Source organism: Bubalus kerabau, chromosome 3, assembly GCF_029407905.1.
Source record: "Bubalus kerabau isolate K-KA32 ecotype Philippines breed swamp buffalo chromosome 3, PCC_UOA_SB_1v2, whole genome shotgun sequence".
NCBI classification, from domain to species: Eukaryota; Metazoa; Chordata; class Mammalia; order Artiodactyla; family Bovidae; genus Bubalus; species Bubalus kerabau.
The window spans coordinates 30,985,324-30,998,776 of record NC_073626.1 but is presented as its reverse complement, the minus strand read 5'-3'; the positions used below and the strand labels follow the sequence as shown (position 1 = coordinate 30,998,776).

At 43.2% G+C, this 13,453-nt stretch overlaps 1 protein-coding gene across 1 annotated transcript in view; it reads right to left on the bottom strand.

Annotated features, from left to right (window-relative positions):
* The window catches only part of PTCHD4 (patched domain containing 4), a 193,899-nt gene extending 182,987 nt beyond the window's left edge, over nt 1-10,912 (bottom strand). The window contains exon 1 of the mRNA XM_055574664.1: nt 10,487-10,912. Within this exon, the coding sequence (XP_055430639.1) occupies nt 10,487-10,912 (426 nt within the window). The remainder of the gene's footprint in view (nt 1-10,486) is intronic.
* Between the last annotated feature and the right edge of the window lie 2,541 nt (nt 10,913-13,453).

The following is a 13,453-nucleotide window of genomic DNA, read 5'->3' as shown; positions in this document are numbered from 1 at the left end:
AGGATTTGGTTAGAGGAAAATATATCAAGAGATGTATGACCCTATTACACAGGTTAGGTTCCAGGTGAGAGAAATCATGTGATAGAGATTAGATTATTACCTAGATAAAACAGGTACAAGGTAATGAAAACCCAAGGGAGAGACAGTGAGCAAGAAAAGGAAAATAAATTTGAAAAGGAGAACTTAGTCTTCAACCTTGCTAATCCATTATAATCAACAGAGGAGATTTAAAAAATTTCAGTGTCCATGTCACCTCTTTACTAAGAACCTCTGGAGATGAGATCCACACATCAATATTCTTAAAGCTCCCCTCATGATGCCTACATTCAGCCAAGACTGAACATCTCTTCTGCACAAGAGTTCTCATATTTCAGCAGGAATCAGAAGCACCTAGAGGGCTTGTGGGACCCAATCCTCAGCTTCAGCAGATCTGGTCCAAGAATGCACATTTCTAACAAGCTTTCAGGTGATCAGGATACTACTGATCTAAGGGCCATCTTGGCCTAGAATGAATCAGCTCCTACTGTTTATGTCTCTGCTGGGTGGGAGTCTAGGGAAGGGAAGAGTTAATCATAGTGACTGAGCCCGAGTAAACGACAGAATAGAGATGCCATTCAAGGAGTTATAGACGTGGAAGAGAACTGATGTTTGGCTTGAATGAGAATATTGAGAACACACCAGGAAAAAGATCGTTCCATGGGAATAATTATAACTATGGAAGTAGCAAGGGGAGTCAGCCAGTAAGAAGCAGAGAGACATCAGAGATGTAAGAGGAGAACCGAATGTCACAGAAACCCAGAGGGGATAAGGGGTCAAGGCTAGCTGTGCTGAAAGTGACAAGAATATACAACTTCTGAGATATTTCCAGACCCAGTGGACACTGAAACCAAGGTCTCACAGTTTCCTTATTTGTTCGTTACTGTCCTTAGCAAAGACATGTCACATTCAGAATGAAGGCAGCTCAAGTTCTTTGGAGCAAAAATCAGAGGAATCTATGCCTGTCATACTCTACTTACTAAGGAAATAGCAATGACTATAATAGGATAGAAACAACTTCAGTTTTGAGGACTGAAACAAAAAGATATTCATCTAATCAAGAGATCACTATAGAGAATGGACTGGTGCTCGTCAAGGGGGAGGGAAGTGGGAGAAGGTTGGAATGGGAGTTTGGGATTAGCACATGCAAAATGCTATATACAGAATGGATAAACAAGGTTCTATTGTATAGCATGGGAAACTATATTTAATATCCTGTGATAGAGCATAATGGAAAAAATATGAAAGAGAATATATATATTATTACTGAGTCACTTTGCTGTACAGTAGTAAATAACACATTGCAATTCTGCTATACTTCAATAAAAGATAAATTTAAAAAAAGAGTTCACAAGAAAAATCAATTAACCAATTCTGAATAAGGGCAGAATATCAGTGCCTGAAGAGCTAAGCTGAGAGCGTTTGTTAAGAGTTTGCAAAGAATCAGGTACTGTTCTAAATGCTTTATACTCTTCCTGCTCAGTGTGGTTCAAGGACCAGAGGCCTCAGCTTGCTAGAAATGTAGAATTTCACACCATCCCAGGAACAGAATCTGCATTTTTATCAAGATCTCCAGATGACAATCAGAATTTGAGAAGCCCTACTTTAATTAGCCAACTGAATGATAAGAAGTCGGGGTTATGATGATAGAACTGAGTTACAAAGAAGTTAAAACATCTGAACAAAGTCATAGAGCTAATGGGACAGAGTAAAGATGTAAACTGGACTATCAAGCTTCACAGATCTTGATCTAAACTGTGTGACACCAACTCTTAAGAAATTCTCAACACAGCCCTTAGCACTTTCACCATGACAGTGTTTTACTTCCACCCACAGTGGCTTTCATTCAATGTACTTAAGGTACTAGATGCTTCCACCATCTAACCTCGACATCAGCTCACAGTTCCTTGCTCAAGAAAGTTGAGCAAGAGCCCACGACTTGGTATCTTCCTTTCACTGTTGGTGTGTGTCCTTAGGCCTTGGTGACCCCATGGACTGTAGCCTGCCAAGCTCCTCTGTCCATGAAACTTTCCCTCTCACAGCACCAGGAAATTTTCCTCTGTGATAATCTGTAATGATACATTTATCTGATTTTTGTCTTTTGTATTAGACTCAAGCTCCTTAGGGTCATGCATCACATCTCTTTTTGTTCTTTACTCAAGTCTCCAGCACCCAACACAGGGCGTGGCACAGAGCAGACACAATCTGTTACATTAGTTGAATGGCTTTATTTAAAATTTTTTTACTGAAGGATAACTGCTTTACAGAATTTTGGTGTTTTCTGTCAAACCGCAGTATGAATCAGCCATAGGTATACCTATAGTTGAATGGCTTTGAGTCTAAGGTGCACCTCACCTACTGTAGTATGATCCACAGTGACAATCAGAACTGAACATTCTCTTCCTTCACATAATCAAGAAACCTGGTGAGGTGAGAGAACAGACCTGAATGTTCAAAGGGCAGAGAGAACTTTGAGGCTGAGCGCTCAATGTCCAGGCAAGCCTCCATCTACCCTGAACACCTGGAACTGCTTTCAGACCCTCCTGAAGCTATAAGAACCCTGTAAACAGGTTTCTGTTTTCCAGAAGCCGAGTCATCCTCTGCCTTTAGCCTTTGAGACAGCAGAGGGAAGTAAGCGTGGCCCAGATGAAGCCTCTTCTTGTAGAAGGGGAATTCTGAAGGGAAAACATTGGCTGTTCCAACGCAAAGCCTGTAACTAAACAGACTCATTCATTTTAAGTGCTGCTCATCAGGTACCTTTCAGAGGCCCTGAATTTCCCTGAATTACAGAGAATGAGCCTTGATTTCAATGAATGGCTCTGCCATAATAATCCTGTCTGAGAAAGGCATGGATTGCAAAGCCACTTCAAAAATCTACTCCACTCTAATTTTGTGTTTCATTTTCCCCAAATACCCTTGTGCCTATGTATAGTTCCTATACCTTGTGTTCCCATATAATATTAACATGATTAGGCTAACGAGGGCTTAATGCTGCTACTGTTGTAAACTAATCGCAAAGAGGCTTGAGAAAATCGCTGCTGATTTTTTTTCTTAAAGACACGGTTAGATTTGATTTTGACGTTTTTGGAAAATATTGACCGACAGTAATAGGCTTTAAGCTCAACCAGGTGACGGGCCCAACCACAGAGGATAAGGGTGAGCCTTTCTGTGTGGATTAGCTGCTTGATAATTCTCTAGGCATTTCTCTAATGTCTCTATCACATGTCAAAATGAGATGGTGCAGGCTTAATTACTCAATTTTCTTAGGGTGTTTTTGGTTTAAGCCAACACACGTGACTTCAAACTCAAGCTGTGAATAGGGAACACTAATGTCAACCCTGCATCTGAGACTTGAGTTTCCCAAACTCTCAGGGGCCTATGAATCACTTGGGGAGCTGGTTAAAACACAGGTTCTGGTCAGTAGGTCTGTGGTAAGACCTGGGATATTTCTATTCCCAGTGAGTTCTCCCAGGGATGCTGATACCACTGGTCCATACACAACACTTTGAGGAAAAGGTTTTAGAAACAAAAAGAAATTAATTCTGTAGCTTACAAAGCAGCTTGGCACACTTTTAAATCAAAAGCATTGCCGTAATGTTTCTGGGTGCCAGGGCTGTGATAGCTGTCTCCCTGTCCCCCAGCAGCCTAGCAGAAACAATCTAGAGATAGGAATCGCTTCCACGACCTCTCCGTGTGGAAGGGGCTTGACCTGTCTGTTGAACTAAGTTAGGGAAGAAACAGGCCTGCTGTTTAATCTAGAGCTGTGTCATGAAAATCCAGAATCTTGGAATTTCCAAATTTCTCCTTTAAAAATGCTGATATTGAGCATGTGAAGAAATGTCTGGATGTATCTGGAATAGGTATGCACATCTGCTGACCGATCAACTCTAAACTGAGATAAAACCAATGTGTTCCAATCATGTCCAATAGACATTTCTCTAGGCAAGAATACTGGAGTGGGTAGCCATTCCCTTCACCAGGGGATCTTCCCAACTCAGGGATAGAACCCCAGTCTCCTGCATTGCAGGTGGACACTTTACCATCTGAGCCACCAGGGAAGCCCTATCATGCTGTGAGGGCTAATGGGTTAAAATGAAAATATTCTCCTAACACAATATATTTTGAAAAGCACAACACCATAGCTTGTTTCAGTTATAATAGCATTAAAGTAGAAAAGATTCAGGACAAAGCTATTAAATTTAAGTATTGCTTAAAGCAATACTTAAGAGCAGTGAGAGCAAAGGAATATTTGTTTTTTCTTTATTTAGGGGGCAGACAGGCCTCTAGGCCCTCCTACACTTCGTTCTTGCTCCGTGTGTCCACCCCAAGCCCTTGGTGGTTCTGAACCACTGGATCAGCTCAGCTGAGGGTAAGAAAATTAGAAGGGAGAAAGTCATTTCTCTGCTTTCTAAAAAATTCTACCTTAATCCTTGAATTCCAAAACTATGGAAAGAAGCATGAATAAGTACTTATGAAATTTACCTAATGTAGTTTAAAGTAGGTCTTTGTTGAAGCCAAAGAGCAGAATCTGTGTCCCAATACCAGGCAAGATTTTTGCCCACCTGGTTTCTCAGAAAAGTTTAATGCCTGAACTGATCCTGATACAGTGGCTTGGAAATATATGTACAACTATTTAGTTAGGAAACTATGATTATTGCTTAACAGCATAGTTCAAATCTAACTAATCAAGACATCTACTTCACTCCAGAGAAGAAATATTCTAGAATATATCCCCAGATCCACTGCGATGATATTTATCTATGGCATGGTGGAATGTCACAGAGAAATCCCAGAGCTTGAAGCACAGATTGGTGACAAGACTTGTCCAATGTCACATAACTGGTCTTTACAGAACTGGGATCAGAACTCAGGTCTCCTGAATATTTCTCAATTTAGTCTGCATTGTATTATCCCATCATATCTCATCAATTCTTTTTCCTGATGCCAATTTTAAACAGAAGGACTCAAGCCTGTCTGGCACATAAGACCCTGGCTTGGAACTCGGTCACCTAACAGGCTTCCCCACTCTCAGTGGATCATTAGTTTGTTCTGAGTTGATGTGAAATAATATGAAAGGTGAAATCACATGTTGCTAAGGAATCTGTTAAATTGTTTGTGGCAAATCCATGTACCATATGGATGGTATACAGATACTACCTGCTCAGTCGTGTCCGACTATTTGCGATCCCATGGACTGTAGCCCGCCAGGCTCCTCTGTCTATGGACTTGTCCAGGTAAGAATCCTGAGTGTGTTGCCATTTCCTCCTTCAGGGGATCTTCTAGACCTGGGGATCAAACTCTGCGTCTTTTGCATTGGCAGGCAGATTCTTTACCACTGCAGCACCTGGGTCAACATCAGAGTTTACCCAGACTGGAAGTATTACTCCTTTGTGGGTTAGTAAGGGAAGAGAAGCTTCACTGAACCTTCATCTGGGCTGGTCTCTCCAGTAAGCAAGGGGACTGGTATGAGAGAACAGCGGTCAAAGTGTGGATGTGAGATGGCTTGGGAGTTACAACCTAGTTCTTCCTTAGTACAAGGGGTTGCTGTCACAGAGAAAGATGCAGGATATGCAAGGACCCAATACAGTATTCATGGTTAAAAATATCAACTTCAGTGTCAGACAGACCTGGATTTAAAGCCCAGCTCCAACATGCACTAACATGGGGTCCTCTTAAAATTTACTTAATCTCCTGGTCTTTAGGTTTAGGTTCCCAACTCATAAAATGGGAATAAAAATATTCTTCCTGATTCATAAGCTTGCAAAAATGACATGCTGTGTATGAAACACCATGTCAGTTAAGACACAAACTATGTATTCAATAAGGTAGTGATTTTTTTTCCATTAAGAGAGAGAATTAGGAATGCAAACTTAAATCTAACAGAAGATCCTGACATAGCTAGTTTTTAAGGTTTTAGAATGAATTAGGGAAAGGAGTCTATGGAATAACTTTTCTTGGAAATCTTTAAAAGTAATGCTTGTTTTTTACTTTTCATGTGGGCTTTAACTGCCCTTCCACTGAGATTGGAACTAAATAATTAATGGCAACAGCTTCCAAATTAGGAAGGTGTACTCAAAATGTGCCCAGAGAAACACTCTTTTAAGAAGCAGGAAAATCTATCTTTGTTCCTCTTCTTAAATGTGGTACCTTGGAAAATATATACTTCACTTAAACATCTGTTCAGAGGTATGTATTAATGGAATTTAATGGGAAGGACAGGCTGCAGGGGATTGTTTCACTTCTTTCTTACCATTTGTCATGGACCACATTTCTCTGCTTCTTCATTACTTGGCCTTTTTCAGTGGCAAAATTAAAGAAACAGGGACATATGGAAGTTGGTACTTTCTTAGAACTAGCCAGATGGAAAAGTGAGGTCATCATGGCCTACCTAAGAAGTAAGGAAATATTACCTGTAACCACCTGAGCCCCTGGAATTATAATGACACTATGTTTTGGAGTCCAGAGCAGTCCTTGCTTAAGGATTTTGAGTGCCTGTCTCATTTTAATCAGGAGACTGGTTCCAACACTATGTGTTTAATTTCAAAATTCAGCCTGGCTACACTATAGCAATTTATACAATATGTATGCTTAAATAAGTGGGAAAAAATGGTCCCTGAATTAGTAGGGTCAAAAAATTTATAGAAATCTGGAGAGGGTAGAGAATATCTTTAAAGTAAAAGCACATCATAGAGGTTTGAAGGTTGATAATAGCTTTGTGATGTTACAGTATAAATGAACACATTAGTCAATAGACTAATCAATGATGGAAATATTGCCTGCATAGAACTGTACAGGTTGGGTTTGGGGGATGTGAATAGTACAGAAGGAATGTAAGACTTGAGCTTTGTGCCTGCTCAGGGATATAATAACATAAAGAATATAATGACAGGCACAACAGTAGAGTTTGTATTATATAGGTGTAGGGATTTCCGATCATGGCTCCTTTCCTACACAGCATTTGAAAGTGCATATGTTTCTTCTGTAGTATTCTAAGCTGACTGCTCCTTTTTTCATATCATCTTTATCTGAGCCTCTCTTTAGAATTCCATAGCAGCAACTTTCTGTGTTCCTGCCTGTCTGGATCACCTTGTCAAGATAATCATGTTTATCAGAAGTTCTAAACCTTTTTGTGCTCAGAACTACTTGGGTGTCTTAATAATATTTGGAAGATGTCCTTCCAATTGTCATAACCTAAGCTTTCTGACCTCTGCCAAAAAGCTTTCTGTCCTAAGCTTTCTGTCAATCAGTGTTTATACATCTTCAGACTATCTCCAGGCTCTGACCTACTGCTCCTTCTATGTCAGGAGATTGCCAGTTCCTATCCACACCATCCTGCCCCTGTTATTTATTTTGCATTTTCCCTCAACTATTGATTCTCTGTCCACCAATGGCATTATCCAGCACTGAAATTTTTCATACTGGCCAGAGTTGGGAAGATTGGCGACCCAAGTGTAGCAGATGAAAGCAACATTAATTAAACGGCCAAAAACTGTGAATATAAAATTTCTCTCAAATATCATACAACAGAAGTTTTCAAAGTTTACTATGGGTCAGCATCCTAGGGACATTCTTTGAGCATCACTGTCATGTATGAATTAAAGTAATTTCCATATCACATATAAACAAAACAAAGGGCCATCTCACTTCGCTCTGTGTGAGGGAGTTCTTCACCTGAAAGTCCCTGGAGACTCATAGGATTCTAGGTATCCCTGGAATTCCACCAGTTGTACTTTATATTACATTAGCATGTGTGATATTCCATCTGGATGCTTCAGAGAACCCACTGCTCTCAGAAAGTGAAAGTGTTAGTTGCTCAGTCGTGTCCAACTCTTTGGGACCCCATGGTATGTCCAAGGAATTCTCTAGGCAATACTACTGGAATTAGTTGTCATTCTCTTTTCCAGGGGATCTTCCCAGCTTGGGGATTGAACCCGGCTCTCCTGCATTGCAGGCAGATTCTTTACTATCTTAGCTACCAGGGAAGTCCACTCCTCTCAGAAGACATTTACCCCAAAATACCTTAAGGACCCCACTGACTGCATGCGAAAGAGTCATGCCAATGCACTGGAGGACACATTGATATTACTGATAGAATGTAGCAGAAAAAGGGCTTTATAAATCAGATAGCCAGTGTATAATTCTCCTGTTCTTATTATGGTTAGCAGAATAATTCCACTAATACTACATGGCCCTTTGTAATCAATTACTCCATTCTTTTATGATTATCCACTGATTCCTATCAAGATGTAGATGAACCAACCAATCAGCCAGAAAGTTTAGATGGAGAACCTCTGGACCCAAGGATTAGAGTCCCTGCTTACAGATAATCAAGGGAAGGACCTTGACATCAACGATTAAGATCCCTGAAGGTAAGAACTTTGCTTTTCTTGCTGCAGACTTGTCCCATGTGCCTAGAAGAGCATCCAGTAAATCATAGGAGTACAGTCAGTCATTATTAAAGAGGTGAATTAGAGGCCTTAGGAGTTTGTATCCCACATATCATAATGATATTGCTGGATAAATAAAATGCCCATGGTGGCTGATTGGACAGAGCCCTTACACCTGGAGAGTACTGCTGACTAAACTAAATAAGGGGCTCAATTAAGCCTGCATATTAATAAACTGCAAACTTGCTTCAATAGGGAAAACAAATTGAAATTTAAATACGTCACAATTTCAAATCTTTCTTTACACCCGATGTTTGACATAGGAAAGAACTCAGATAAAGACTGTAGGTGAAGAAGATCACCTCTTCACCGCGTCCTTCTCTCGAACGAGCAATAATGTTGATGGCAAAGGGTCTGGGAAATGAAAAGCGTGCAACCCGACCACATCTATTCATCACGCTCCCTTCAATAAGTGTGAGGCAGGCAAGCCCTTACCTAGACTTCAAGCTAATGAATCATCTGTCTAGTCTCACTAAACTCCAAGGGACTGCTCCTGCGAACAGGGGGCTGAAACCTTGTCAGCCTCTGGATCCATAAACAAGGGCAATATGTTAAAAGGAGGCAGGTTATGGGATTTTCTGAGGAATCCCTAGTTTCCAAGTGCAATAACTTCTCCTTCAATTCAGGAAAAAGAGCCCTTTACCTCAAAAATCCTGAGAAATTAATTTTTCTAAATTGTGTACAGATGCTGATTGTATCAAATAAATTAATAGAAATATTAGCAATTTCCTATATCTGGCCACCCATTCATCGAAACTGGGATGTTCTATTCCATGATTTCCCTAGAAGCACACACACATCCTCATACACATTAGAAGAAAGAAAATTCCTTCTTCTTGGGAAACACCTGCCTTAGGAATTCTTGACTGTGCAGCCTCTGAGCTGCTCAGGGCTGAGCATACAAATGGTGCAGTGACTCTTTTGGAAGTCACATTTGTCCCTGAAACTTCAGTCACCTGGAGACTGCATGCCTCATTGCCTGCAGCAGCTCTATCCTGACAGTGTGGAATGAGTTTAGAAATCTCATTTGAGCAACAAAATCCGAATTGAGAGTTTAAACAGTACTGTCTATTTAATGCCAGAATTATCATTCATGGCAACTTTTGCTGACTGTGGAATTTTTTCTTTTGCTATTGGGCTATTATAATAATCTTGCTTTGGTTTGGATTTAGTGTCTGTGTGTGTGGTGGGGAGGAAATAACAGGACTCAGTTAACTACTACATCAGTAAGCTGCACATCTCCATTTTCACACAGAGAAAATTCCTGCTTCTTTCCCTGTGCAAACACGCACACACACATAATTCCTGGAATCCTTAGCCATTCATACCCACTGCTTCCAGACACACACTCGCAGGGCAGCCAAGCACAAACTCCCTACATGTCAAAATCAAGCAAGGCTGAAGATGTAAAGGGGTGGATATGGCACCAGGTGGGATGTGTAATCAGTAATAAGAAATACATTGAGCCCCAGAATGAAAAGAAATCCCCCAAATTGTTCAGGATTCCCCCTCCCCCTTCCATTCACTGATTTATTAACCCTGAACAAAGATGTAATTGCAGGGTCTCAGAAACAACTTTTTTTTTCCATCCATTTTTTTTTTCTCATTTTTGGCATTTGTTTGGCTTTGAATTGCTTAATATCTAGTCATGCCATTTATTGCCTGTTTTCTTCACTCGGTTGCCCATCGTTCCCCACCACCCCGCCAAAATGAAAGAAGCATCAGCTTCTGAGTCTTAAGGATGAGACCTCTGCATTTTCTTTGCTTGTTTAGGGCAAGAAATGAAGTGCTGCCTCTTTAATTGGCAGAAGCATGCAGGAGGAGCATACCTTTAATTTAGTGTTGGGATACCTCACTTGCACCCTGGCTGTTGTCTTATTGGAGACGGCAGCCTGCCTGAGATCCTCTAGCACTGAAATAATATCATCCAGCACGCATTTCTTATCCTGATTTCTCAACACACACAGATGGGAAAAAGTATAATTATAGCCCTTGTAGTTCACCTTCATTTCCAGCACGGCTCGATGGGTCTGCAGGATCCCCTCAGCCTGGAGCAAAATATTGTCCCCGGGTGGGGAGAGGAGGATCACCCTGCCATACCTCCCGGGGGTGTGTAAGTCCGAATAGAGCTGGCTTTTGGACTGGTCCAGGGGGAAAAGGCTGCTGGCCAGGCTGCGCTCGATCTTGGCCAGGCTGTGGCTGGGAGCGACCAGGCGCTCCAGGTCGCCCTCGGGCTGGAAGCGGTTGAGCGCGCTGAGGCCGAAGGTGATGGTCAGGACTGCGGGCACGGTGAGGAAAAAGACCGGGTGCCGGCTCACGCACAAGCCCAGCCTGTGGCAGAACGACTGGAGCCCTCTGCGAAGCACCTGCCGCAGCATCCTCCACCAAATCCAGCTCGCAGGCGCTCCCGGCCGTCTTAAAAAGCACATGTGACATGTGTAAGCGCCGGGCTACCCCGCTTCTCTCCACGCCCCCCCCGCCCCGTCTTACCCGCTCCGGGTCGGCCCCCCGCCCCACAGCCTCCGCCGCCTCCCAGCCCCCTCCGCGCTCCCCGTGCCCCCCCCTCTCCTCCGCCCGGTCTTTCCCCGGCCCCACCTCCATGCGCTCCTACTACTCTTTCAAACACTGCAGCAAGTTGCAGCAAGGCGGGCAGATAGAGACCGCGCGCGCGGGGGTGGCCGGCGGGCGCTGCGAGGGCCCCCGGGCCCACCCCCTCCCCGCCCGCCCCGGCCGCCTCCCGCGCCCCCTTCTCACCGCATGAGCAGCGATCCCGCGGTCTAGCCCTTCATCTCGGTGCTGCAGTCCCCGATCTCCCTCGCTGGAGCTGGTTCCGTGCGGAGCGTCCCACAGATGTGAATTTCCTCTTCGTCCCGGTGGGGTTCGGCGCCTAACTGGAACCATGTGGCTCGGTGTTGTAAGAAGCAGACATGTGCCCCACGAAGGCGGGGGGGTGGGGGGCGGGAGGAGGGAGAAGAGGAGGGCGGGAGCGGGGGATGGAGGGGGGTGGGCAGCTAAGCTTTTCCTTTTTTTAAGAGGCTAACAGTTATTTTTAGAGTTTTGTTTTCCCTCTTCCTCCTTCCCCTCCGGAGTGAATGGAAGACGAGATGGGGAAGGCGCCGCCGGCCCATTGGAGCTGTGGCGATGGGAGCCTCAGAAGGGGGGTGGGAGGGGCGTGGAAGGAGGGACTCGAGGGCTTCTGGAGGAGGCAGCCTTTTCGCCCCTCCAGTTTCCCTGTGCTCTTGAATTCGGCTTGTCGGACCAAGAAAAGGAGCTGAGAGAATGATGCTGCATTTTTAACACACCACACAGCTTGCAAGGGATTTCCTTCCACGCTGTCTTTCCCCGGGCTGCAGAGACCCCGTCTATTGGCGGTGCGTTGGGGCTCTAGGGATCCTTCCTTGCTCTGGTGATTGGAGAGGAGGCATTTGCCAATAGCAGTCGCCTTTGGCTTCGGGGTGTGTGTGTGTGTGTTTGTGTGTGTGTGTGTTGGGAAGTGAAGATCCGCAGGCAATATGTGGTTTCTCATAAAATATTGCATTCACTTCCGTACTTTTGAAGTTTAGGACCAAAAGTTCCTAAAATTGGTTTTAGTCTTTTTCTCCCATTTCGCCTTCTGCCCCTCATCCTTGAGGACTGAGAACCTATCTGATTTTTTTCCTCGGAGGGAAATTCCAGAAACAAAAGTTTTGGGACGCCTAGCGCCTAGTCTTTATTTGAAGAAAGAAGGTGAGCTAGGTAGAAGGGATACACATTGGAGTCAGTTAATGTATAAAATCGGAGAAGACAATGGCACCCCACTCCAGTACTCTTGCCTGGAAAATCCCATGGACGGAGGAGCCTGGTAGGCTGCAGTCCATGGGGTCGCTAAGAGTCAGACAGGACTGAGGGAGTTCACTTTCACTTTTCACTTTCATGCATTGGAGAAGGAAATGGCAACCCACTCCAGTGTTCTTGCCTGGAGAATCCCAGGGATGGGGGAGCCTGGTGGGCTGCCGTCTACGGTGTCGCACAGAGTCGGACATGACTGAAGCGACTTGGCAGCAGAACCGTGTATAAAACAGTCACCTTCCCCATATGGAAAAGAAAACCCCCAGGTTCTCCCTTAATATATACCCTCCACAGTGTGAAGGTGAAGAATCTTTACCTGCAAATCAGATCAATTTCAAAACCTTTAATAAATGTGTATACTATCTATTGGGACTTTCACAAATTCATGTTCTAGAAAGAATAGGAAGAAATTTTGAGGGCAGGTTCTAAAGTTTGATGGTGAACTGGAGATCTGCTCTACATAGTTTCTATTCTTTTTGCATTGACCTAATAGAGATGATTCCACTCACACTCTCTTAATCACATCCTTCACAGGATACTTAGAGATGCACCCATCAAAGCATACAAACTAGCCAAAGGGTTTATCCACCTAATTGATGCCTTTATTTTGGTTAATGAATCTGTTCTTCAGTTGAGAGACCAAGGAGATAGGAGAGAGCTCAGAAACAGGGTCACTACTAAAGATGGTGTTGCTCATAAGAGTAAAGAAAAATCTTAGCCCTTAAAAATGGAAAGTGTTCTCGGTGACCATTCAGCTTGAATTCCTACCCAGGACAGAAATACTTTCTGTAGTATTCTCAATGGTTCTCTATCCAGCCGAGGCTGCAAAACTCTCACAACTAAAAACTCACTAATTTTTCTAGGAACCATTCTGTTGTTAGACATTTTTCTTACGTTCAGCTAAACTCACTGTTCTTGCAACATTCATGGACTAGTACTCCCTCTTTTTCACTCGAAGAGTCCCCTGTGCATCCAACAGTCACTTTATGTAATGTATTCCATTAGTGCCACATGATGGAGAATTGTTTTTGGCTATACAACAAAGAGGAAATGTATCTGTCGTCCATTTTCTACACCCTCTTCATTATATTAAGTATATTTGGCTGTATCACCTATGTGAAATTTTCTAAGAAATAGTCTTG